The sequence below is a fragment of the Hyperolius riggenbachi genome, chromosome 9 (genome assembly GCF_040937935.1).
Source record: "Hyperolius riggenbachi isolate aHypRig1 chromosome 9, aHypRig1.pri, whole genome shotgun sequence".
Lineage (NCBI taxonomy): Eukaryota > Metazoa > Chordata > Amphibia > Anura > Hyperoliidae > Hyperolius > Hyperolius riggenbachi.
The window spans coordinates 212,362,950-212,390,378 of record NC_090654.1 but is presented as its reverse complement, the minus strand read 5'-3'; the positions used below and the strand labels follow the sequence as shown (position 1 = coordinate 212,390,378).

At 42.1% G+C, this 27,429-nt stretch overlaps 1 protein-coding gene across 10 annotated transcripts in view; it reads right to left on the bottom strand.

Moving 5' to 3' along the window:
- MITF (melanocyte inducing transcription factor) overlaps window positions 1-27,429 on the bottom strand; it is a 645,672-nt gene that overhangs the window by 222,051 nt on the left and 396,192 nt on the right. The window contains exon 1 of one of the 10 annotated variants that reach the window (XM_068253957.1): window positions 5,222-5,319. The exons of the other annotated variants lie outside the window; for them this stretch is intronic. Coding sequence (XP_068110058.1) covers window positions 5,222-5,277 — 56 coding nt within the window. The 5' untranslated portion in view covers window positions 5,278-5,319. Of the gene's footprint in view, window positions 1-5,221; window positions 5,320-27,429 lie in introns of those variants that run through there. 10 annotated transcript variants of the gene reach the window in all.

The window sequence follows — 27,429 nt, the reverse complement described above, 5'->3', positions numbered from 1 at the left end:
GGATACTGTTTAAATTGTTGACCAGGGAGAAGAGCAAGATGGACGCCGTGGGACTTCCCGACCTACGGTGGGCTGCAGAAAGCCCCAGGTGAGTACCAATTTCGTTTTTATTCAGAGTTCGGAGTCCCTTTAAGAGCATTATAGCATTAATTAAAATAATTTTAACTTACAGTTATAGGCATTAATTAAAATAATTTTAACTTGCAGTTATAGGAGTATTATATTACTAAGAGTATTATAGTATTAAGAGGTTTGTTATTAGTTAGAAGCGTATTCATAGGTAAAAGGTTCAGAGCTGTCAAATTTATAATAATTGTAACTAACAGACCACTACAGAGGGAAAAAGTAATTTATAATGTACAGTAGTTACTCTAGGTCAAATGTACCTGCTATATACGGTATAAGTATGAATACATGAGTATTTTATGTCCCAAAAGCTTTTCAGATTTCCTCACAGCTCTAGCAGTGATGTCACACTAGGGTTTTTGGGTAGGAGGGTCTCTGCATCCTCATAGCAGCATGGCCTCAAGCTTGCTATTCTGGTAAAGAAATCTGCATATATGCTACTCATCCCACACATTGGTCATGTTTTCATCTGTTTCAACCCCCAATGACCCTCCAATGGAGTTCCATGGCAGGGGTGTGACCATAGGCAGCATGATTCAGCGTGCTGAGTGCTGCACTACAGAATGAGGCAACAGGGTTTGTGATGAGTGATGTAAGGGGTTGGGAGGAACAGATTCCCACACAGGAGTTCAAGAATGCATTGAGGGAGTGAGGGCTTCCTTCTTTAGAATGGTTTGGGTGAAGGCAGCAGAGAAAAAAAAATCTGGATTAGGGCATTAAGGTGGGACTGACTATTTGCACTGCATATCCAGGTCCAAATTGTGGCACTTGTTCTGCATTGTGACAATATTTACATTAAATACTGGATATTTACCTTCACATTACTGCTGCTGCAGAAGGGCCTGATCCTCTCTTGACAACTGGCACTGCCCACATCCCCATGTGAGTGGATCCAGCCAGCTTTACCACCTCTACCCATATCAGTCTAAGGGTAGTCTGATACACTAACCGCCTATAAGATTGCTGTGCGCGGCAATATTACCATTGCTACCACAGCAGTGACCCACGGTACACGGGTAATGTACAAGTAGAGTAGCGTGCGTTACCATAGCAATGTTCGTGTTACCCAGGTACTGCAGGTGGTACTAATTGCATAATGCATGCTACACTACTGGTGGTAGTAACTGTAATATTGCCATGCACTGCCTGCTCACAGCAATATTACCGGCATTTATTGCAACAATCCCCTGATACCTTATGCACAGGTAGAGATGGAAGGGCGGAACTGTCTTGTCAGTGTGGCCATTCTAGAGACTCCACCTGCATGCACCTCTGTGCATAGAGAAACACAAGCAGGAGGTGAGTGAGATGGGGTGCGGCAGGAACACATCAGCGAGGCTGCTGTAATGCAATCCTACAGCTGAAGTATTTTTTGGACAGGATGTAACTCCTTTTAAACATTTTTGGAAAATAAGACTGTTTACAACGAAGTGCAATAGGACTGGGCAATACAAACTGAACATATGGTGACTGTTCTTGAAAACTGCATGTCAAAATGATCAGTACTTCCAAAGAAATTGGAAAGCCGAGATCAAAAGCAAGAGGTGACTACATTTCAGAGCATCTCTGCTGTTAAGAGGAGCCATCCACAATAATAAAAGACCAACTGAGAAGCCTGAGGAGTTGTAGGCAGAGATGATCAATGAGATGCTAATAATTCCAGTTTGCATGCAAATGTAATGCAAGTTGTATGCAGATTAAGGAGAGCCCGAGGTAGGCTACTTTATCCGGGAGGCTAAGTGTATCAGGGACCGAAAAAACGCTGCTCCCAGCCGCTCCTGTGGGCCGCACTGGCCCACTTTCACTTTTGTGACCTATACCTCACGACGCTGCAAGGAGAGACTGTGTGTCTCTCGCAACGTGCAGGGAGGCGGGGGAGTGGCAGGGGGCATGGCCAGGGAGAGAGAGCTGCTCAGTGGCAGCTCTGGAAACCCTGCAGGAACACGCTTGGTGGGCGGTATGAACAGGGAATCCCTCTCCCTGTGTTTACCTCCGAGATAGCAACAAATATTGTTGCTAATCTCGGGGGGCTATAGCGCGGCGGTGGGGGGCAGAGAGCGGCGGTGTGGGGACACAGAGGCATGTCATGAGGCAGAGAACATGTCTCTGTGTCCCATCTGTCCCCTATTTGCCAACCTCAGGTTCTCTTTAAGGCTGGGCCAATCAAATGCACTTCGTGCAGATTTTGACTATCCCAGATCCATATAATCTACAGGAAGCCTGAATTATCAACACTGCGTTGGCCATTTTTAATTTTAGGGGTATTTTAATGGCATTAGTAAAAAAAAAAAAAAAGGACATTAGTTTGTATGACAGTGACTACTGAAAGTGACTGATAGCAACTTCTGATTATTGATTTGTTCATTATACACGCAGTTTATGCTGCCCAAGTTGTATGACAGATGCCTTAAAGGACGTCCGAGGTGAAAATAAACTGATGAGAAAAACAATTGTATCTATCCTAATTCTCCTAAAATTGACTTTTTTTTTAGATATCCCAGTTTTATTTTAGATTTAAATCTAGCTTTTAAGTTTTTACTGTTTCATTGTCTCTGCTCAATAACACCTTCATTAAAGTATGCCAGAGCTCAAATAAATGAATTATTGACCCTTTTTATCCTCTGATGTTTAACTCTTTCAAGCAGCGAAAGAAAAAAAAGGAACACAAACTAATTATTTGTGTGCTTGGCACTGTACATACACATGTCTATCTCATCATGTCACGTCACCTCGATTGTCCTTTAAGGTACCTTAATGGGGTACCAACTGTTTAAAACATTCTGTATGTTTGCTTTTGTAAGAAAAAAAGCCCAAGGTACTATGCAGATTCCCAAACCTGAGGAAATGCAAACAAAAGCAAACCTGGGAACAGGAAAACTGTTTAAACCCTTCCTCTTGTGGTTTTATGTTAGCTTTATGCATCATCCTATTAGTTTAATATTATGCTTGTATTACTAGCAGTAGTTGAGAATAGCAAATCGTAACTACTTGACAACTTGACAACAAACAGTTTTTCATTCATCCATTCCAAGTTTGCTGGATCATTTATGTCCCCACTGGAGATGCTTGGAGGTGTCTAGAGATGGACTAGGAGTTAATGCTGCCTGCACTGGAACACTTGCCTAGTATCTTGCCAACATAAAGAGTGACAGAATATATCTCATATGTACAGCTAGGACTATGGTGCTAATTTACTATGGAGTGATATTCATCCCACACTGTGTTCAGGTTCAGTAAAAACATAAATGCCTTCCATGGACCTGTTTGGAAGTTTAAGCTAGAAACAACGAAGAAAGACTTTTTTTTATTTTGAAATAACATTTGTAATTTATGCTGCTGTTAGGAGATAACAGCTTTTGAAAATTGTGCATGTCCTCAATGCACCCACCTCTGCATGAGTTTAACCACTATGACTTGGACAGCTTGATCGTGGGTGGGAAAATTGTTCAAAATAAACTACGTATACATCATATATTATTCAAAAATTAAGACACAAAAAACTGCTTTAATAAACGATCTGTGACGATGCTCGGTTATTTCAAACGACCAACATGACAGATCACTTTGTCAGATAATAATTTATAATCAGAAGTGTGTAGAACTGTAGTTATGAACAATTATTAAACAATCTGTCCGCAAAGTCTACAACAATTTGTCTTGAACCTGCATCATTTATCCTTTTGGTTGATGGTCATTTGAAATTTCGTATACTGTCTTATGCTGATGATCACAACACATTGTTATTAATCAAGTAATGATCATTCATTGGATGGCTCACTTGACTGTGTCTGGAGGTGTGTATGTAGCTTTAGTTTAGGCTATGTTACCGTAATTTATCTGGAAGGCTGCTGAAATGATTCAGAATTGGCTGGATCATCACAGATTTACATGCAATGCTTTTCTCAAGAAAATAAAACAGATTTTCTAAAGGAATTATAGCAATAATATGAAGTCAAGCCCACAGTATTCAACATTCTATGGGATTTTTCTGTGTAATAGGCTCAGGTGAAAATGTAACTGTATCAGTGAACTGAAAACAAATAGCAAAATAAGGGTGTCACTGTATTGATCCTTCACACAGTAACACCAGTGGCAGACACATTGTGAAAAGCATACATTTAATGCGGTAAAGGAAATTCTTAATCCTTCATCAAATAATAATCTGAACAAAATACAAATTGATGGTATGTAATGCTATTTATATGCAATGCAGGCTTGTCGCTGCTATCAAACATTTCTCATATATTGTGTGTCTGTGATTTGCGGGTTTATGTTTAAAAAATATAATTATAAACAATTAAAAAATTATTTTGAAAGGGCCAGCAACAAGATTGGATAAGAAAATAAAGGAAAGAATAAATACACAAATTGAGGAGCCCTAAAGCCATTAAATAATTCAAAATAATAACAACTATAATTATGGCAAAAGTTTTGGGAAAAAATCAAACACAGTTCAAAGCATCATGACAATGTAATAAGCTAAAATTCCGATTTAACAAGCCAAGTTTTCCCCAATGAAGTAATCAAGGCAAGAGAAACATGGGAAAAAATATATGTCATTTAATATTTCTTCATCAAAATATATTTGTGTGTGTGTGTGGATTATTTTTTTTACTGCTAACAAAATGTTAAATGGTTGAAGATTATACAATAATGAAATAAATATATTTGCGATGTATGAAATATCAAGTAGCTTAGCCATATAAAAGAAATATTTTGATGTATAGATTTTTAAGTAGGGCACAATAAAACAGAAAAAACAACACTGTATCTTGCATTAACTTGCCAATGAATCAATTACAAAAATGTAAAAAAAAAATGCAGATGCCCTAAAATACATAATAAAAATACAACTGTAGCAGTTAAAAAAATGAAAAAAACAAAACAAAAAAACCCTGCAGATTGCCTACTACAGAAGCTAATTTTGTAGAATACAAGAAGGATGAGCATAAACCTCTTCTTTTCTGCCACTATGTATATTAGTCAATAAGCTAAGAAACAAACCAAACACTGAAGTGTCACGAAAATATTAATTTACGAGCATAAAAATTATCATTATCGTTTCCAACATTAGTGCCTGGCAAAGTGAACGTACCTTGTTAGCAGGTCATATTTCATGTCTTGGCTCAGCAAGCAGCAGAGACTATACATGCTGCAGTCACCACAACAAAAGCCAGCGAGTACAAAAAGAAGTGTTTTCTAGTCACCGGCTTCCAGAAAGTTACTCCACACCGACACCCACGCACTGCACTGTCACATTAGTGTCCTGCTGTGTAATCCAACTCGCAACAAGCCTTCCAATAAATCAGCGTCAATGAGTAACGACTGATAAGTTAGGATTATTAAACTCTCTTCCTCCCATGTTTCACGTACGGTGAAAATGATTTGCTGATGCCACAGTACAGTAATTATTTACACTATGGCAACCTGTGACATTGCTATTATTTAATTAAGGACAACCAGCCACAATTATGCTTCTTTTATAGTCTAAATCTGAATCTCTACACTGGAATTGATTTATCTGGGAAGAATCTGCAACTTGTACTGCACTTTTCCTGTTAATTCATTGTTTTGTTTTTCAGGTTTTCAGCTACTTTCAGGAGCAAAGGACTACAATAAGGTGCTTTGCTGTGTAGCCTCAGCTCCGTTCTTATAAGTAATGTCTCCCTATTGTTAAATGTCAGTTCACAGAAGGAATTTGCTTGTTTTATACATATAACAGAAAAGCATTATTGGTCAGTTTGTGTATGTTTTATGATTGTTGGTTTTCGGTACAACTCAATAACCCCATCCGGCAAATAATCAGTTATTTGCCACCAGAAATCAGCCATGGAGTAGCAATCAAAATCAAATTAAAATTTACTACTCGACAGGAAGGGTCAATAGATCATCTACACATAAAATATCGACTAGCAACTCAAAGAAAAAAAGGAAATACATTTATAAACAAAAATAATAGGTTGGTAAAACTCTACCATAATAATATTGAGGATACAACTTTTTACAAATGTCCATTCAGAATGGAGTCTCCCTATTCAAGAACTTTTCTAAGTTCCTCTGAAACATTTTTTAAGCTTACAAAGAGCAAAAATATAACATAATTAAGGTAAGAAAAGTAATATTGAAATAAAGTTAATCAGTAACAACTTACTTTGAATGATTATTTTGCTTGTAAATGTGCTGAAAAATTAGCATATTTCATCCGACCAATAAAAGAAAAGTGTTTTTAAAACAAAAAAAGTCAACCTTCAAATAATTATGTTCAGTTATGCACTCAATACTTGAATGGGAATCCTTTTGCAGAAATGACTGCTTCAATGCGGCGTGGTATGGAGGCAATCAGCCTGTGGCACTGCTGAGGTGTTATGGAGGCCCAGGATGCTTCGATAGCGGCCTTAAAGAAAACCTGAATGGAAAATTAAAAGTCAAAATAAGCATACACAAGTCATACTTACCTTCCATGTAGTCTACTCCTCAGTGTCTTTCTCCTGCCCCACGTCCTGTTTGTTCCCTGTGATCAAGGGAATTTTTCGTCCTCCATTTTGAAAATGGCCATTACCCATAACAGCTTCCTGGTCAGCACACAGTTAAACTGTAACATCGCCCACTTGAGCCATAGGGAAACATGGACATTACCTGGTACATCAGTTTTCCTCTTAGCTATAACTGACAGCAACTGATATTTTACTGACAGCAACTGATATATTTCAGATCTGACAAAATGTTGTCAGAACTGGAAGGGATTATTGTCAGAAGAAAATGAAGAAAATGGTGAGCGTCTAAAAGGAACTGATGGCAAGGTAACTATGTAATGTTCATTTGAAGTTACCTCATGTGCTTATTTTAAATATTTTTACTCAGTACAGGTTCTCTTTAAGCTCATCCAGAGTGTTGGGTCTTGTGTCTCTCAACTTTCTCTTCACAATATCCCACAGATTTTCTATGGGGTTCAGGTCAGGAAAGTTGGCAGGCTAATTGAGCACAGTAATACCATGGTCAGTAAACCATTTACCAGTGGTTTTGGCACTGTGAGCAGGTGCCAGGTCGTGCCAAAAATGAAATCTTCATCTCCATAAAGCTTTTCAGCAGAACACTCTAGATGAGCTTAAGGCCGCAATCGAAGCATCCCGGGCCTCCATAACACCTGAGCAGTGCCACAGGCTGATTGCCTCCATGCCACGCCGCATTGAAGCAGTCATTTCTGCAAAAAGATTCCCAACCAAGTATTGAGTGCATAACTGAACATAATTATTTGAAGGTTGACTTTTTTTGTTTTAAAAACACTTTACTTTTAATGGTCGGATGAAATATGCTAATTTTTTGAGATAGGAATTTTGAATTTTCATGAGCTGTATGCCAAAATCATCAATATTAAAGCAATAAAAGGCTTGAACTTCAGTTGTGTGTAATGAATCTAAAATATATGAAAGCCTAATGTTTATCAGTACATTACAGTAAATAATGAACTTTATCACAATATGCTAATTTTTTGAGAAGATCCTGTATATATATATATATATATATATATATATATATATCTTTTTTCTCCCTTTGGGAGCTTAAAAATGTAACAAATAAGGAGAAAACAGACAAAAACAGGTGAAAAGCTTTGTGAATCATGCCATCATAGACAGTGGGGGCCCCTAATGCAGAACTGGAGTTAGAGTGTGCTGCAGCATGTATATACAACAGAGTCCCAGTTATCCGGAACTCAACTAACCAGAAGTCTCAACTAACCAGAAACAATTGCCAGCAGTACTCAAAGTGGTGAAAGTCAACGTCTTAGGAGGCTGTTTGTGGGCTATGCTGCACTTAAAGAGACTCTGTAACATTAAAAAGATCCCCTGGGGGGTACTCACCTCGGGTGGGGGAAGCCTCCGGATCCTAATGAGGCTTCCCACGCCGTCCTCTGTCCAACGGGGGTCTCGCCGCAGCCCTCCGAACAGCCGGCGACTGTGCCGACTGTCAGTTCAATATTTACCTTTGCTGGCTCCAGCGGGGGCGCTGTGGCGGCTTTCCGTTCCGAACTACACGGAAATACCCGATCTCATTCGGGTCCGCTCTACTGCGCAGGCGCAGGACACTTGCGCCTGCGCAGTAGAGCGGACCCGACGGCGATCGGGTATTTCCGTGTAGTTCGGAGCCGGCAGCCGTCAGAGCGCCTGCGCAGGAGCCAGGAAGGTAAATATTGACGTCACCGCTGCACGGACTCCACGGAGGGCTGCAGCGAGACCCCTGACGGATGGAGGACGGCGTGGGAAGCCTCATTAGGATCCGGAGGCTTCCCCCAACCGAGGTGAGTACCCCCCAGGGGATCTTTTCATGTTACAGTTCCTCTTTAAAGACTGGGTTCCATGGCTCCTCCAGCGTTATATAATTTCAACAACTGTATTTTAACATTTAATAGAGTTCATGGTATGTATATAGAGTGGGGTATAGAACTGTATTAGCGGGACCTATTTTAACATTAAGTCTCAAGCAACCAGAAAGCACATCACGCATCAGCTGATCCCATTCAGTGCCCGATAACCAAGACTCTACTGTATACCTGTCCTCGCTCCAGCTTGCTTCCATGTGTCTACCCGGCAACCTCTAAACTGGCTGGTAGACCTCCAAGCTCCCTGTGGACACATGACAATGAGCATGGAGCTCTAGTGGCCAGTTCAGACGTTGCCAGGGAGATTGAATAATAATAATGAATAAATGAATTGAATAAAATAATGAATACCTATTGAACCTCTTATCTGTTTGCTGCTGTCAGAATGTTTGCACAGCTACCAGACGTTTTTGACCAGTAATTACTTACCAGGGATAATTGTTTTGTATTTAAACCCAACTACGGATTATTGTTATTATTACTAATTCATTAAAATTAGAAAAACTGATTTAAACATCTGGGTTATTTGCCCTAAAGATGGACATACACTTGTCGATATCCGGTGAATTCGATCATTTGATCGAATCTGCTAGATATGGATGCCGCAAACAATTCAGGATCAATTCTTGTCCGAAATCATTTGATCACACCAGACAGAAGATAACGCTCGATTGGCGGCTGGTTCGAAGCAGGCCCAAATTCACATCACAGAAGCCTATAGACACAGATGACCTGGCACCCTAGACTTCACCCCCTGTGAACCTACAAGAGTACTGGCTGGCTCATCTGTCCCTTCTCCCTTAGTTTACTTGCCCAACATAGGTAACTACAGGTGCCCCCAAGTAGCTAGAGGTGCTCACAACTAAAGGAAGATCTGGTCAGTGGAATGCCGAGACCCGGGTGAGTCACCGCTTATTTACACTCCCTGCTCAGAGCTCTGCATAGGTAATGAGAGAGGGGTGGGGATTGAGCCACCTTTCCGTTATCAGGCATCTATAGGCACGTGCCTACAGTGCCTTATGGTAAACCCGTCCCTGAGTTCAAGACAATCGAGGCAGCAGCAGAGCTTACTTTCACCTTTTCGCCGTGACCTTCTGCCCTGTCTTCTCTCCCCCGCCGGATGCTCATCCCTGTCTCTTCTCTCCCTGGGCGCCAGTGTTACATGATAACCAAACACTACAGGCCTCTAGTGGTCACATAAGGTACATGTCACAGGGGGCCTAATGTTTGGCCTCTAGCACTTAGTCACAGGATACCGCCACCCCAAGAGAGAATAAACAAGAATCAGTGGAAAAAAGAAACAAGACTTATTCCAAATGACTGCTGATTATATAGCCAGAAAATTGACTTGCTTTACTGCAGTAGTCTCTGACAATGCAGAAGCCAAACATCCTGATTTGACAATTGAAAACTAAATATTATTATTTACAATGAACTAACCTTACAGCACACCAGTAAAATATTTTTAAATAAAATTTTTACAAACAAGCCAGCAAGTATATTCCAAAAGCACTGTGCTATATACAATCCATAAATAAAACAAAAATGCCCTTTTTCATTAGAAATAAAGTGTTTCTATATTTGTCCAGAGAGTAAAGCTTTTCAAAACTATAAAATAGTTGATTTTCAAAGAATTCCACAAGAAACTAAAAACCGCCCTAAATGTAACAGTGACGTGAGTCTAGATTCTAATTATAAGTAAGTTCCTACTTTTGTCATTCAGTACTAAGAATTTTGCCCGGCTGAGGTTGTGTCACACTTCTCAATTTCAGATTTGAGTTCTTGTTTATAACCTTTAAGCACTTTAATGCGCCTTCATTTTCACACAAGTCATTTCAACACAGTGGAAAGTATTTGAACTTTATATGCATAAGCCAGCAGCAGTGATTGTTTCCAGGAGTGTGAAAGCAATGTTTGAACCTCTAGGCTGGATATCTGACTATCTCTGCTATTCATGAGGTAAAAACAAAAAGTAGACCAAAGTCACAAAACAAAATCACATTGTATGGTGCCTTATTTTAAAAAAAAACAATACAATTTTAAGGAGAGCCTGAAGCCTATTTTTTTACCTTTTTTTATTGCGCCGTTATCTTCAGCATTAAGATACAAGATGATTTGCGCATCCCCGCGGCAGAACAAGGTAGTTATGCCCCTGAAATACCGGGGAAAAATTCTGCGATCCGCTTCCTGGAAGAGGCAGAGCTGTGCAGAGTAGCTCTGCCTCTTGTCAAGTCAATCTCAGCCCCTCTCAGTCTTCTTTCACTGAGAGGGGCGGAGATTGACTGGAGAGGAGGCAGAGCTACTGCGCACAACTCCCCCAGGCAGTAAAATCTGCAACTTGTAAAGTCGTGGAATTTTGCCCCGGGATTTCAGGGCTATAAATACCTTGTTCTGCCGTGGCGAATCAGCTTGTATCTTAAAGGGACACTGTAACATCAAAAAGTTCCCCTGGGGGGTACTCACCTTGGGAGGGGGAAGCCTCAGGGTCCCAATGAGGTTTCCCACGCCGTCCTCTGTCCCACGGGGGTCTCGCTGCAGCCCTCTGAACAGCGGCCCGACAGATCCGACAGCTTATTCAATATTTACCTTTTTCGAGGCTCCAGCGGGGGCACTGTAGATGTAAATACCTGATCTCAGTTGGGTCCGCTCTACTGCGCAGGCGCCGGAGACTTGCGCCTGCGCAGTAGAGCAGACCCAACGGAGATCGGGTATTTCCGCCTATTTCGGAGCTGAGAGCCGCCACAGCGCCTGCGCATCAGCCGGGAAGATAAATATTTATATTGCAGCTGTAGGGCTGCAGCAAGACCCCCGCGGGACGGAGGATGGCGTGGGAAGCCTCATTGGGACCCTGAGGCTTCCCCCTCCCGAGGTGAGAACCCCCAGGGGAACTTTTTGATGTTACAGGTTTTCTTTAATGTTGAAGATTACTGCGCCATAAAAAGTGGTAAAAAAAAAAAAAAAGTTCTGACTCTCTTTAAAGAAGAATGACTTTGTGGCTCTATGAGGACCAACAAGCAAGAGAAAACAGCATCTTTTCCAACAAATTCCTGTACTGAAATAAGTTGCAGGGAAAAGCACTTTCTGGGGCTTATATGAAGTGTCAGATCTCCTGCTTCTCTCAGTGCCGCTGTTACATATTTTAACCTTTATTAAAGGGAATCTGAACTAAGAGGAATTTGGAGGTTGCCATCTTCATTTATTAACAATAATTAATTAGTGAAGAAAATGCACAGAAAAACTGACAAGTGTGAACCCAGTCTAAGTGGCTGCAGTCCTGAAGCGTTTTAAGTCTGCCAGGAGAAAAGTGTAATATAAATGTTCTGTGCCTTGTCATCATGCATATGTAATGTTGTGCACGTTATAACATATGATTTATTTTATAGTAAACCTGAGACAATGTAAAATAAAAAAATGGATAATTAACTTAGGAGAGGGATCCTCCAAAGGCTTCTCCTGTCCTTCTTGGCCAGGTCGTTCCAGTTCTGAGACCCCCAAAGCTTGCGGGGGCACAGATCACACTGCGTCTGCACAGTACCTGCTTGGGCTTCAATTAAAAAGTCAAGCCTGATCGGGTCCACAATGCTACAGGTGGCTTGCACATGTGTAGTAGCATGGACCTGATCAGCAACTTCTTTCCCTACAGGTACACTTTAAAGCCTGGACAATGTCTATGCAGTGTGCACATAATCACACATATCCCAAAGCGCACTGCATACTGCGAGTTAGGATAATACGATCCATTACGATGCAGTGGCGTGATCATCCCCATAAATTGTATGGGCAGTGAGTCCACATCCAGTGTTATTGCGCAATGCAACATACACAGCTGGACCGCACCCAGACAGGTGGGAGCAGATTAAGCAGACTGCTAGCTGGGTGGACTTATAAAAAAAACCTTGAGATGATTTGACTAGTTCTTTTGAGTCATATAAACCACAGGCTGCAGTGCAAAAGTTTCAGCTTCCGAGGAAGACAGAGGTCAGGGGTGGGGATGGGAAGCAAACACTGAAGCGATGATCTCTCAAGAGTTAAAACCCCTCCGAGCTATCCAAGTATGTATACACCAATATCATCCTAAGAAACACATTTAATTAAAAGATTCACAAATATTCTTCCCGTCTGTTGATAATTAATGGCCTGAGCAGTTGACATAATCTGTTGGCATACCCCTGCAGCTTATTTAAGTGAAAAAAACATTTCCATGTAAATGACATTTTTCATTGCAGCTGACAAAAGACAGTTTGCAATGACAGCCAGCATGATAATGAAGGTGTAGATTCTAGAATTACTCGTTCCCTTCAGTGTTGGAATATTATGTAAAAATAACAATACCGCTTTCAGCGTAGCTAGACTGAAAGCACATGGCCTGTTAGTACATGTATCTGCTTCACTCGATTCAGCGGTTGTTGTCCAGAAACAGTTGTACACAACACGGTGTTAGGTAACCTGGCATTTGTTACTTCTTCTGTAACCTCGAATTATCCCTCTGGTTTCATTTACCTTGAAAGTGGTAGCTATCAAATAATTTCTTTCACTGTATTCAGCTCTATCATAGATTAAAGGACCACTATCGTGTAAAATTGTACAATGTAAAATCCATGTGTATGTACTCTATTTGTATAAAATGTACATTTGTTCCAGAGTTTAAATCTCCTTTTTCCTATGTTGCGGTCACTAACAGTAGGTTGTAAAAATCTGACAGGTTTTGAACTAGCCCATCTCCTCATGGGAAAGTTTCCTTTTTAAAAGCACTTACTGAACATTAGTCACTCAGTCCAACTGCCCAAATAGTGTTCAAGCATGTAGGGAGGATGGAGATCTTTGTATTATTAACATCTTTTCCATAGATTGCTTTTGTGAAGAATAACGGAGGTACTGAGTATCCCCTAATAGGAAATGAGCTTGTCCAAAACCTGTCAGGTCTGTTAGTTTTTAACTGCTTACTGTAAGCGACAGCAACATAGGAGAAAGTAATTTATAGTGCATCTTACTCTGGGAGAAATGTACTTCTTATAAATATATGTACGCATGTATTTTACAGTTTATCTTTTTTCCCAATAGTGGTCCTTTAACCACTTAACCCCCAAGGGGTTTTTACCCTAACGGACCAGGACAATTATCACCTATCAGCGCTCCTCCATTTTATTCTCCAATAACTTCGTAACTACTTGTCACAACAAACTGATCTATATATTGTTTTTTTCGTCACCAATTAGGCCTTGGGTAGTACATTTTGCTAAGAATTATTTTATTGTATATGCATTTTAACGGGAATATGAAAAAGAATGGGAAAAAATTAATTATTTCTCAGTTTTGAGCCATTATAGTTTGAATATAAAACATGCTACCATAATTAAAACACATATTATATTTGCCCATTTGTCCCGGTTATTACACCGTTTAAATTATGTCCCTATCACACTGTATGGTGACAATATTTTATTTGGAAGTATAGGTGTAATTTTTCTGTTTCTGTTTTTTGTGTCTGACCTATAATTACAAGCCCTTTTTCATTATAATGTATGGTGTGTGTGTAATTTTACTTGTTGTCACCAGATGGTGCTGCAAACACTATCCAGATTTAACAGAAGGTGTTCACTTTTTTTTCTACATGCTTCTATCACCTCCTTTTGTTATGAATGGACACGGTCCCTGATCAGGATCATGTCTATTCATTTCAGGCACAGCGAATGGTTAAAGGAATGGTTGTTCCCCTTCCCCAATCGCGGAAATCCTTGTCTAGATCGTATGAGCGTCGGGAAGAGGGGGGGGGGGGGGGTTGCATGTGCATGGTGGCGGCGAGTGACGCATTAAAATGTCCTTGAGCCGTTAAGAGGCTCCAACAGGACGTTTTAATGTGGCGGCTCGTCGCTAAGTGGTTAAAGGGCTGCTTAAAGAGACACATAAGCCAGAAAAACAAAATGAGTTTTACTCACCTGGGGCTTTTACCAGCCCCCTGCAGCAGTCCTGTGCCCTCGCAGCCACTCACTAATTCTCTGGTCCCTCGGTGCCAGCTAGTTTCGTTTTTGCCGACAGGCCCATCAGGACTGGCCACGCGTAGCCTTTTCCGCATTACTGACTGCAATTAGCGCTATTGCGGGCTGCAACGCGCACAAAAATACCTATGCGTGCGTAATGCGGCAACACGTATTTTTGTATGCGTTGCGGCCCGCAATAGCACTGATTGCAGTCAGGAATGCGGAAAAGGCTACGCGTGGCCAGTCCTGACGGGCCTGTCGGCAAAAACGAAACTAGCTGGCAGCGGGGGACCAGAGGATTAGTGAGTGGCTGCGAGGGCACAGGACTGCTGCAGGGGGCTGGTAGAAGCCCCAGGTCAGTAAAACTCATTTTTTTTCTGACTTAAGGGTCACTTTAAGCCTGAAAAAAAAAAAAAACAGTTGAATTTACCTGGGGCTTCTTGCAGCGCCCTGCAGTCAACCTGTGTCTGTACCGTCCTTCTGCGACCCTCCAGCAAGCATCGGCGACCCCCTGAAAGCTGGCCCGTCGTGGCCAGTTGCAGGGTACTGCGCATGCGTGGCCCTGAGCCACGTGTACCCTGATATCGTTCCCCCTGCCAGAAGCATTCTGTGCATGCGCAGTAGCAATTTTTCTTTATTGTGCATGAGCAGAACGCTGTCGTGCACGAGGACATGATGAGGAGTTGCGTCCGTGCTGGCCAGCATTCAGGGGCTCACCACTGCTGTCTCTGAGGTCTCGGAAAGATGGCTCGGGCTCAGGATAACTGCTGGGGGCTGCAAGAAGCCCCAGGCTGCAAGAAGCCCAAGGTAAATTAAACTGTTTTTTTTCTTGTTGTTTTTTTACTTTAGATTTCCTTTAGGCTACTTACACACAAAGACGTTGCGTTTTAGGGGACATTATGGTCGCATAACGTGCCCCTAACGCAACGTATGGTGGTCTTGAAGTTGGACGTCAGATTGAGCTGCGTTATGCAGCTCTCAAAGCAACCGCTCCAGGTTAGTCATAGGAAGTCTGGATCTTTTTAAGGATTCTGATCATTTGAATCGGATCATTGAAAAGATCCGGATCTTTGAACTGAATCATTTGAATCATTTTACTAGGGAAGCAGACTGGGGGTGAAATGACTAGCAGGACAGGACTTTCCCTGCACTGTACATTCTGTATGTTCCTGTTTCTTCCAGACAGACATCCACTGTGAACCGAATCTTTCATTGTGATGATCCGGATGATTCGACTCATAAAAAAGATCCGGATCAAATGAACGATTCGTTCATGATCCGGACAACACTACAGTCCCACCGCGAGTCTCTGCAGTGCAGTGAATATTAATTAACCATGTGGCTGGCCGCGGAGGAGGAGGGGAGACCTATTCCTCCAACATTACTGAGCATGTGAAAACAGTCTAACGTGGCTTAGCCCAGTATAACGTACAGCATGCAGCACTTTGTTTTTAACGTGCTGCGTTACAATGTAACGCAACGTGTTACTGTGAACAGCAACATTGATTTTACAGTGCTGTGAGTTAGGCTGCGTTATTGGCTGCTGTAACGTGGGACTTTAACGTCCCACTGGGAAACCAGCCTTAAAGCTAATGTAACCCCAGATTAAAAAAAAAGCCAGATACTCACCTAAGGAGAGGGAAGGCTCAGTCCTAATGAGCCTTCCCTCTCCTCTCCCGGTGCCCCCCGTGCTGCGCTGTCTCGCCCGTTCGCATCTGCAATCGCAGGGACTTCGGGAGTCCTCCCGAAGACAGGTGGCGCACACGCGACTGCGTCATAGAGGGCGTGCGCAGTGTAGAGCGACCCTTCTTTGGGAGCACTCGGGCTCCCGAAGCATTTCCGAAACCTCCCTTTGGCCGGGAGACAGCGGTATTTAACCGAAACGGTCGAATACCTCTACGGGGGAGCCAGGACAACAGCGGGCACTGAGAGAGGAGAGAGAATGCTCTATGTGACCCAGAGCCTCCCTCTCCTTAGGTGAGTATCTGACTTTTTAAAGAAAAAAAAACGGGTTCTCATTAGCTTTAAAGGACAACTGTAGTGAGAAGTATATGGAGGCTGCCATATTTATTTCCTTTTAAACAATACTAGTTGCCTGGCAACCCTGCTGTTCTATTTGGCTGCAGTAGTGTCTGAATAACACCAGAAACAAGCATGGAGATAATCTTGTCAAATTTAACAACAATGTCAGAAACACCTGAAGTGCTGTGTGCATGCGAAACAGCTGTCAACTGTAGGGTACCATCTACTCCCTTCCACCTACCTGCCTGGGCGCCTAGGACTTCACTGTCTTCATATTTTATATTTGAATAATCTGCCAACATTTGTGAAACACATCCTGTGAGATCCACGAATTAGCAAGAGGACTGCTCTGGTCTAAGGGCACCCACAATTCCCTGTGGTCCCGACATTGATGCATCTTGTTTGATGTTGTTCCGAAGTGGGCAGGAACAATACTGGATCTCCCACAATGCTCTGGGGCAGAAGGCTGTGTGACATTGCTAAGCAATGATAAGCTTGATAATGCCAAGGTACCAAGAAAGACCATGGTGACCTTAATCATTATCAACTTATATATGTTTTTTTTATCCCATGGGATAGTATGGCTGTCCATGCTGCTTAAAAATCAACCAACCTCTATTACACGTTTCCACTGTGGGCTTCCTATACCTTGTCCTTCTCCCTCCCCACAGAAAAGGTTGCAAACCAGTGTACCCGGAAAAAGCATTATTCATGGCATGATCTTTATTATTTAAATTATATGTCGACCTAGACTTGTTTATTGCAACAGTTAAGCAACACTTTATTTTGCTAACAAAATATTTGTGTTTGAAAAACATTCCTACTCATTAAAGGCAATACAGTAAGCAACCAGCACAGGACTTCAAAATGCAGAATAAAAGGATAGCTGTATTGTAAGAAAAGAAATGCAGCGCAAAGCATGTCAAGCACAACTAAAGTACGGTACATACTTACACCATGGCATATGGTACCATTCAGAATCCAAACTCTGCTTTAAAGGTCTCTCCAAAGTGCTTTACATTTGCTAATCCCACTTACTGCATAATTCTTATTTGGCATTGAAAACCTGATTGTATTTCATCCACACTACTGCTGACCAACTTAAAAGCACGTAATCAGAAGGCGAATTACTGTGCTTTGTAAATGTGGATTGGTAATTGTACCTAACTGCACACCTCCACTGTTGATCCCACTGTTACTTTTAGCTTTCATCAATGCTATCCTGTAACCAGTAACAATACTTGCATTGCTGAGTTTGGGATCCCATTGTTAGAGCAGCTGGTCAGGTTAACCTCTGGATTGTATAACAAGGGCAAGTGACATACAGCAAAGTCTAAAAATATATTGTATGAGCTACAGCACGACCAAGGCAAACACAAAACCTGGCAGAAAAGGCAGGAACTCTCCCTGATCTGTATCTTGGTTTATAATACGTAAACTGATGCAAGACAAATGGGTTCTTCCCAGGTGGTGCAGAAACATCTGTAGCTCAAAAATGCACAATAAGAGAGACATAAACTATGGCCAAGCGATTGCACTGCTGGAAACCCTAAGAGAAACAAAATGACAACAGATGGAAGAACCTACCAGAACCTACCTAACTGGTAGTTGTGGGTGGAGTAACCCTTCTAGTCATATAAACAGGGAGGGCACTGCAGCCAGTGGCAACTGTATACTGGGGCCAGGGAAGACAGTTGCCCCCCCCCCCCCCCCTCCCATTGATTGCTGTGTCACCCCGCGTGCCCTCCTTCGCGGCTCACAGCTGTTTCTAAGCCAGGAATGCTGCTCAGGACACAGCACAGTAGAAGGCATCAAGGTCGCCACTAATAATACAATTCAGCGAACTATAAGAAATTATCACTTGGGACCACAAATGGAAGAAAATCTAACCAACTCAATCAGATTAATAAAATTGATCCAATTTTTTGACCTATCCCGTCAATCTGATTGGATTGAATAGGAGATTGTCGTCATACAAATAATCGTTCATAAACAATCATTTAGTAAATTGTATAGTTGGTGGCCACCTTAAGATGTGCATGCAGCACACAGCACAGTGCTACTGTCTGCACTCTGAATGGCTGTGCTGCCACATCCCCTGAAGTGGTGAGTTTGAATGTGTGTTTCTCACACACTCTTCCCTGCTCAGTTTGAGCTCAGTAAGGCCTCTTGCACACTACATGCCATTTTGATTTTTTTATACATTCCGATTTTTTTATTCCGATTAAAAAACGTAGCAGCATGCAGTACTGTTTTTAATCAGAATAAAAAATCGGATCGTATAAAAAATGGAATCGCATGTAGTGTGCAAATTGGAATGAAAAAATAGGAACGTATAAAAAAATCGGAATCGCATGTAGTGTGCAAATTGGAATGAAAAAATTGGAACGTATAAAAAATCGGAATCGCATGTAGTGTGCAAATTAGAATGAAAAAATTGGAACGTATAAAAAATCAGAATCGCATGTAGTGTGCAAGAGGCCTCAGTCAGTTCAAACGATGGTAAAAGGATAAAAAAAGCAGCATTTGCGCAAATGACGGTAAACGGCAGGAAATAATGGAACCGGCACTGCCCATTCACTTGCACTTAAACGCCGAGCAGTGCGGCCGCCGTTGCAAGTGTCCGTGTGAACTGGCCCTAATTTTTTAATATTTCCATCACACTCTGTGTCTGTGCCTTCCCCTCTCTTCTGTGATGCCTTCTATCTCTCTTTTCCCCTAAAGATATTATGTATTTATGTAGTGTTGACATATCTCACACCATTTACAGAGTACATAGTCATGTCACTGACTGTCCTCAGAGGAGCTCACACTCTAATCCTACCATAGTCATAGTCTAATGTCCTACCATATTATTATTATGTATTTACATAGCACTGACTTTTTTAGTAGCACTTAACACACTATATAGTCATGTCACTGACTGTCATAGTCTAATGCCCTACCATATTATTATCATTGTAAATTTGTAACATTGACATGTTCAACTCCACTTTACAGAATACATACTATACTGGGGAAGGGTAACATCTACTCAACTGACTACCTCATATTATTTGGGGAACTCATCTGACTGCCTAATAAATACTATCTAGGGGCACACCTGGCTGCCTAATACTACTATTGGGGAGGGAGTCATACATGGCTTCCTAAGGGTGGCCATACATGGTACAATTTTTCATTTTTTTTCGATTAGATAATTTAGTTTGATTATTCAGTTAGATCAAATATAAAGATTTTTCCAGCATGTCCAATCTGATTTTTCTCGAAAAAACGGGATAATCGTTTGAATTTCTTGATCGAAATATATTTATTTAATATTTTCAACTTTTATTTGATTCAATCATTTAGATCGGATAAACGGGATAATCAAACAGTTTTATTGTACCATGTATGGCCACCATAATACTGGTATGTGGGGACTAACAGGGCTACCTAATACTCCTAAGCTTGAGGCTACCTAATACTCATATTTAGGGGCAAATAGCTACTTAATTATTTTATCTGGGGGGACATGGCTGCTTCTATTTTCTATCTAGAGGCACCGCATTACTGAATGTCTGTATATAGAAGAAGCACCTGGATACTTCTTTTATCGTCAGGCACATGGCTACTTCATTCTTTTATCTGGAGGCATGTAGCTATTTGATTATATTACTTGGAGGGATTCAACTACTTGATTATTAAATCTGGAGAAATGTGAATTCTTAATTTTATTATCTAGAGGCATATGATCACCTGATTCCTTTATCTGGGGTATGCGAGGATGTGATTATTTTATCTGCAGGCATGTGACTACTTAGTTTACATATCTGGAGGCAGTGTGACTGTAAGGCTTGGTGGTGTATTCTCCACAGTCAGCATGCAACGCATGAGCTGACGTGGAGGAGGTACACACACTAGCACAAGGAAACAGGCTATCCCTAGTATAGTGGAGGGGAGGACTGACTCCAATAGGAGATTGTGGCGCACAGAGCCGGTGCAGATCCGACAGCCACAAACAATACTTTCGCCATAACGTCTCAGCGCAAAGTAGCGCTGAGCGCATAAACCAGAACTGAGGAGATCAGGACAGGTAGACAGAATGAACGCTTGCTAGCTAGCCGCTACTTAGTGCCAGCAAGCGTCCACAACAAGACAGACTGGAATGAGGCAGCCAATGCGTTGCAGCGATGGCGTGCCTCACAAAGACAGGACAGGATAGTCAGGAAATAGCAGGATCAAGATAGATGAACGTAACACAGACAAATATACAATAAGTATGTTTTCCTAGCGTATTACAATTACAGCTATCAATGAAATTATTTGTAACGTCTGACTAACATATGTATATATCGGCAATGAACCGATATATGACATAAGCAGGAACACTGACTAGGACTGGAGTAATACAGGGAACAGAAGGATTCGCTATCTCTTCGCAGAGATGAACGCAATCCACAAACGGTAACAGAACAGGATTCAGAAGGATTCGTTATCTCTTCGCAGAGATGAACGCAATCCACAAACAGTAACAGAACAGGATTCAGAAGGATTCGTTATCTCTTTGCAGAGATGAACGCAATCCACAAACAGAACCAGGAGCAGGGTAACTAACTCAGCACGGGTGATCACGATACGCGCAACCTACCAAAACGTGCTGGAAAGCTGACTAACTGCACACAGGATATAAACAGTTCGTGTACGTATACATCAGCGACACTGATGTATCCACGTAACACGAATACAAGGAAAATAATAAACGTGCTGGTATGCATATATATTGGCAATGAACCAATATATGATGCAAAGACCAGCAAAGTATCTTTAGAACAAGAAACACGATCTGGGGCTGAAGCGACAGCAAGGCAGGCTTAAACTGAAGCTATGAAAACCCGAGGAGTCCTGCAGGAAGCAGATCTTTATACTGAGGTCATCCAATGGGAGCAGACATGCAGATTCCCACACAGGTGAATGATAATCAGTCACAAGCTGACAGCAGGGAAAGGCAGACAAAGCTATGTAGCTTGCATGGAAAGAGATCAGAACTGCCTGAGCTGCAGCACTACTACTTCCAGCAATACCTGCTGCAGCAGCGATCATGACAGTGACTTAAATGCTGGTATTTGGGGAGTCCAGCTGCCTGATTCTGGTATCTGGGAACCACAAGGCTGTCTGATAACACTGTTGTGGCTTGCAGATAAAATACAGAATGCCCCTATGGCAGTATAATAAACTGCGGTTTCCCATTGCCCCTGGACTGAGATTTCCAACTTACTTACCTGATAAACTGGGAGGCTGGAAATTCACTGCTCTCCATGGGGTCCTGTTCGGTCTTAATCTGCGCCAGTTCAAGTAACAATTGGGCCCTAGGGCAAAATTAGCCTGGGGGTCCCCCAACAGACACCCCCCCCCCCCAAAGCGTCATTAGAGGCCCTTTGTTGCAGCCAAATTTCCCTCCTGGGCCCCTGAGCTGGCTGCTGACCCTCCCCCAATCACCTCCCAACTTAACAGACTCTGCAGAGTCCCTGGGGAGCAACAGTTAAGATTGAGAGGGACAACTTGGGGGCCCCTACAGACTCTGGGGCCCTGGGGCAATTGCCCATTTTTTCCTATGGTAGCTCCGGCCCTGGCTGCACTGTGCCATCCCAGTCCATTAATTTCTGCCAAGCCCCCCCCCCCCCCCCCCGACATCAATGGGACTGGCTGCACACGTATGAAGTCAGCTATGCAGCTGACAATGCGTTTTATTTCTATGTGGGGAGGTAGAGGGATGACGGAGCGACGCATGTGTGACATATCACGCAGCAGGCGGGGAAGCGACGTGTACAAACGAATAGGCCAATGCTGAGTTGATCCACCAGGAGGATTGCCTTGCAAGTTGGAGGTTTCAGGGCCTCTTTACACACACCAAATTATTGGCTAAGGCAGTCGTTATCAGCCACCTCAGCTGACTTCATTCAAGCGTGTGTCTGAGGCTTAAAACACACACTTGCAATAAGCATGCAAAATAACTTAGACACAGGTCAGCACCATGATGTCAGAACAGCTGGTCTAACTATTCATTCTGGGTCTGTGGCTCAAAAACTATTAAAGGCAATAATCAGTTCATCAAACTGGAAAGCTGAATTTTTAGAACAAGGTTATCAATGGTAGCTGACATGATCTCTCCCTATAGGTCCAAAAAATTGGAATGTTCCTTGTTATTGCCAGCTCCTTGAATTCCAGGGCAGTCCCTTCTCGTCAACCTAACCCAGTTTCTTGTTATATATTTCCTCCACCCTACTACACACATGAATCAGAAGCGTTCCAAACCTACGACTACTGCTGGTTAAAACATAGGGGACATTTAGGGAAGATATATTTTGGACTGCTGGTCCCACACACTCCCAGAATAGAACATATAAACACAAAAATATGCAAGGTAAGAATTCTTGTCCATAAAATCCCTTACCAATGCATATAGCACAGATCTTTTGGCATAAGAACTAACGGAAAGCATTCTAGGTTACTAAAAGTAAAGGCTCATTCACACAAATGGCATGACAGCAGTGTGCATCAACCAAAAAGACAAGCAACAAATCATTTGCTACTGTAAGAAACAAGCCCATATACAGTCCTTACAGATATCTTTATAAGATATAGCGGTAATGTGTATTTAATGTTTGAACCGAGGCGCCAGAAGCAAAGTAAAATACTTAATATCAGTTTAAGAAGGGAGGCAGTGGTGGACTTACCTACCCAAATAGACCAAAAACAGTAAATTATCAGCAAAAATACTTTATTTGTAAAACCAGAATTTGCAACGCATTTCACAGGTCTAAGCCCACTTCCTCAGGCTATAACAGAAGCAACTGTTATTTGAATCTAAGCCAGCAAAAGCACCTCTGTACGGTGGCTCAGATTCAAATGACAGTTAAAAAGTGTGAAAGGAGCCTAGAAGAATGCTAAATAAACACCATGTGCATTCAGAAGACTTCTGCTGGCAATGGCTTTTATCACTTATGTGGCACTCAGTAGTCATGACTTAAACTCACGGAGAAGGATGTGATTTGTTTCATCAGCTGATAGATTTGCAATGCTCTAGTTTGCTGTGATCATATCCTGCTTTAGCACAGGATCATGACTAGCAAATCAGAGACTTGAATATCTATCACCTGACCAAACTGATCACATGCTTCTCCATGAATTCTCCTAGACATGACCATCACTAGCACCAGGGCTGTGGAGTCCATACAAAAATTATTCAACTCCGACGCCTCAGTTTATGAAACTACCGAGTCCAACTCTGACTCCAGGTACCAAAAGTGGTTAAGACTCTGACTCCTCATCTCAGACTCCTTAGTCTAATACTTACCAGGGCTGTAGATTTGGTACAAAAATCATCTGACTACGACTCCCGACTCCTCAGTTTATGAAACCACCGACTCCAACTTTAACTCTGACTCCAAAGTACCCAAAATTGCTCCAACTCCGACTCCACAGCTCTGACTGCACCCAGTATAGATAGCCAAAAGTAGCACCCCAGTATAGGTAGCCAGAGGCAATCCCCTATGTATAGGCAACCAGAAGGCCTCCCTGTATAGGTAACAAGAATTAGTCCCCCAAATATAGGTAGATAGACTTGGTTGTAGTGTGAATGTTACAATGAAAGACGATAGGTGGGTGGGGGGGGGGGGGGGGGGGGGTGTTACAGATTTTCTTTAAAGGACATTGTACACATGCGGGCAACTGGATAATATCTGTTCAACAGTTTTCTGAGCTGATACGCCGGATGGTTCGGGCAATATGCCTGATATTGGTCGCTTGTTGTTATCATTTGGTTACAATTTTTCACAGGTTTTTATCGGGCGTCTCAAATGACGTTTGTTGAGTGTGTATGTGTGCAAAGCTTTCAACAACATCTCCAGCATCTAAAGGTGGCCACTAACAGTCCAATTTCTAGCGAAAAATCGTTAGAGCGATCAGAAATTCTGATCGGATTGGTTGTAAATAATCTCAGTTGATGGGCACAATCAATAAAGAACGATTATAAAAACAATCGTCTGATTGAATTTTCGTCGAACCAAAATTTGGATTTTCTTGTTGGTCGTAATAGATAGGAAGCAATGATTGGTTAGTTGATGGTGTAGTGAACAATTTTTCATGTGATCAGATTTTCGGATCGATCGAACGATTTTTCACTAGAAATTGGACTGTTAGTGGCCACCTTAAATTCACTAACTAGATAAGAAAAGAAGGTTGGTATAATAAAAAGTTACTCGTGATGTTTATTTTCCTACAGCTGGGCAAGCTAATTAACACACTGTTTTCTTAATTGTATCCTGCAAATACATATCTTCGTGTGTTAGACAATTGCTAGCCTGCAACACTAGCAACTGTTGAAACAGAATAAGGGCCAGAACATCCATACGTGAAGACTTAAACACAGTGCCTCCAAAAACACACAGTAAACTATTTAAATGTTCTAGAATCAAAATAAACTTTCCCTACCATCAATTCCTCAGAAAGTCTGACTTTTACAAGCGAAATATTAAATTTCCCATGCTTAGATGCTTGAGGGCAACAAACACTAGAATAAAACATCAGTAAATGTTTACACTTGAAGAGCAAATTTGATAATACGTTTGTGCTAAGAATAAACACACTTTAAAGAGAACCCGAGGTGGGTTCTAAGAATGATGTCCGCACACAGAGGCTGGGCCTGCCTATACAGCAACACTACATAGCAACAGAGGCTGGGCTGTATAGGCAGACCCACCCTCTGTGTGTGGATATGATTCTTAGAACCCACCTCGGGTTCTCTTTAATATTAATCTTTTAAAATTCTTTATAAAACATATATGGGGAGTACTGGTGCATCTGGGGCTTTTAAAGAGAACCTGAAGGAGAAAAAAGTGCCCCAAATGTGTACTTACCTGTGCAGGTGCGACTTGTCCTGTACCCGCTTAGTGTAGCTGTGCTTGTTCAAGGATGGTAGCACGGCCACAAACTTCCATAAGGTCCTCGCACTCAAAGCAGGTTGTTTCGGTGCACGGTGCTCAGCGCTGAGTGCCGCAACTAGGCGCCGCTATACTAGTAATGTTATAGTGTGCAGGGCGCATAAGGATAATTTGGGGTTCCGGTGATTGGCGGACCCCAAATTACACCTCCAGTTGAGTTGCGACAACTCAGAGGAGGAATAGTATTTAACGCCGCCAGGGATGTGAGCGGTCAGCAGGATGAGCCGTTATTCCGCTCATCCTCCACCCACCTCATCAGCAGCGTCACAATATGTACGTCCCAGCACTGAATCATTGGTCAGGAGAAGGACATGGGAAGCCAATGGAAGATACAGGTCTTCCTGTACCGAGGTAAGTATTAAACTTTTGTTTTTTTTAATTATATGTTTACCAAAGACCAACTCCCATCACAGTTCTCAACATGCAGTGATAACTTAGTAAGCAGAGTGCCCAAATGGTGCCCGAGTATGTGAAATGAGGATCTGCAGACACTAACAGCAAGTTCTGTGGCTGGCAGGGGATAGTGCTGCAACTTACATCAACATCACCATGTTACGCAGGCTGCAAGGGGTGAGACACACACACAGATCTACTGTATCTGAAAGGTTTACAGTCTACAGCTCTGCAGTAAGCAGCTGTTGCAGGGGCTCCTGGCAGGGTATTTTAAAAGTCAATAATGTGCACACCAAGAGGGCTTCTGCACGCTTTTCAAATTGCTAGTGCTTCGAAAACTGCTAGGCAATATATTGGCATGGGCTTGTTCACACCAGAGCGATGTGATTTTTTTCCCAAACGCAACCGTGGATCAAGTATAGTAAAAGTGGAAAATTGCTCTAGAAAGCGTTGAACAAAGCGAATTTTCAAAGCGTTTTTCCCTAAAGCTGTTCACTTCCACATCAAAGTTTATAAGAACTACAAAATCACTACAACCAAACGCTCCAAAATTGCTAAGCATCAATAGGAAATCACTAGGCACATGCACAGAATCGCTACTGCAAACCACTAAGCGTTTGTGATTACGCCTAGCAATTTTTTTGGTGTGCACTAGACCTACAGTATATCAGGGAGCTTGTACACAGATAAACACAAGCTTACCTCAGCTACTGAATATATATACGGGATTAGGAAAAAATATCTTCCTGACAGGCTTTAAAGCTACATAAACATGAGATAAATCCCACCTAAAATTATCTGTTGTGTACTCTGCAAACTGCAAGTGCTGCTGCTTCTTCCACTGCATCCTGGATAACCTATTCTCAATCCTGGCTGTGCTACTCCATCTACCTAGCACTTACTGCCTGCCACTATTCTGCCTGTCACTTATTTACATAGCACTTGCCACAGGTTTTGATTGCGCCCCCTCCCAAAAAAAAGATAAAGGTTCTTTTGTGCCTTTAATTTTAGGTAGCCCTCCAGTAAGGGTAGCCAGAGATACCCCCAGTACTAAGTAACATCCCCCAGTATAGGTAGCCAAAAATAGTCCCCAGTATAGGTAGCCAGAGATGGCACCCAGCAAAGGAATTTCGAGGTAGCCCCCTCAGTATAGGTGGCCCGAGGGGCACCCCAGTATAGGTAGTCGGAGGTAGCCCTATTAGTATAGGTAGCCTGAGGGGCACTACAGTATAGGTAGCCCCCCCCTGCACTAGGCAGCAAAAACTGTAGACACATAATGTGCTATAGATTTGTTTCATTGCTAAAATGATGAACTGAAGATGGTCATGGTACACTGCCCTATTCTACACCAAACTAAAACTTCAATTTTGAAGGTGATCTCTTTCTAGAACAGGGTGCAGCACTGACTATGGAGGCTAAACTGGAGACACTTTTCTTTTACTCAGAAATGATATGCACATACTCTGCCACATTCTTTTTATTAATTCTACTTTTACTTTTTTATAAGTACCGGTACATGTAAAATTTGCCAAATTAAAACTGAATGTTATGC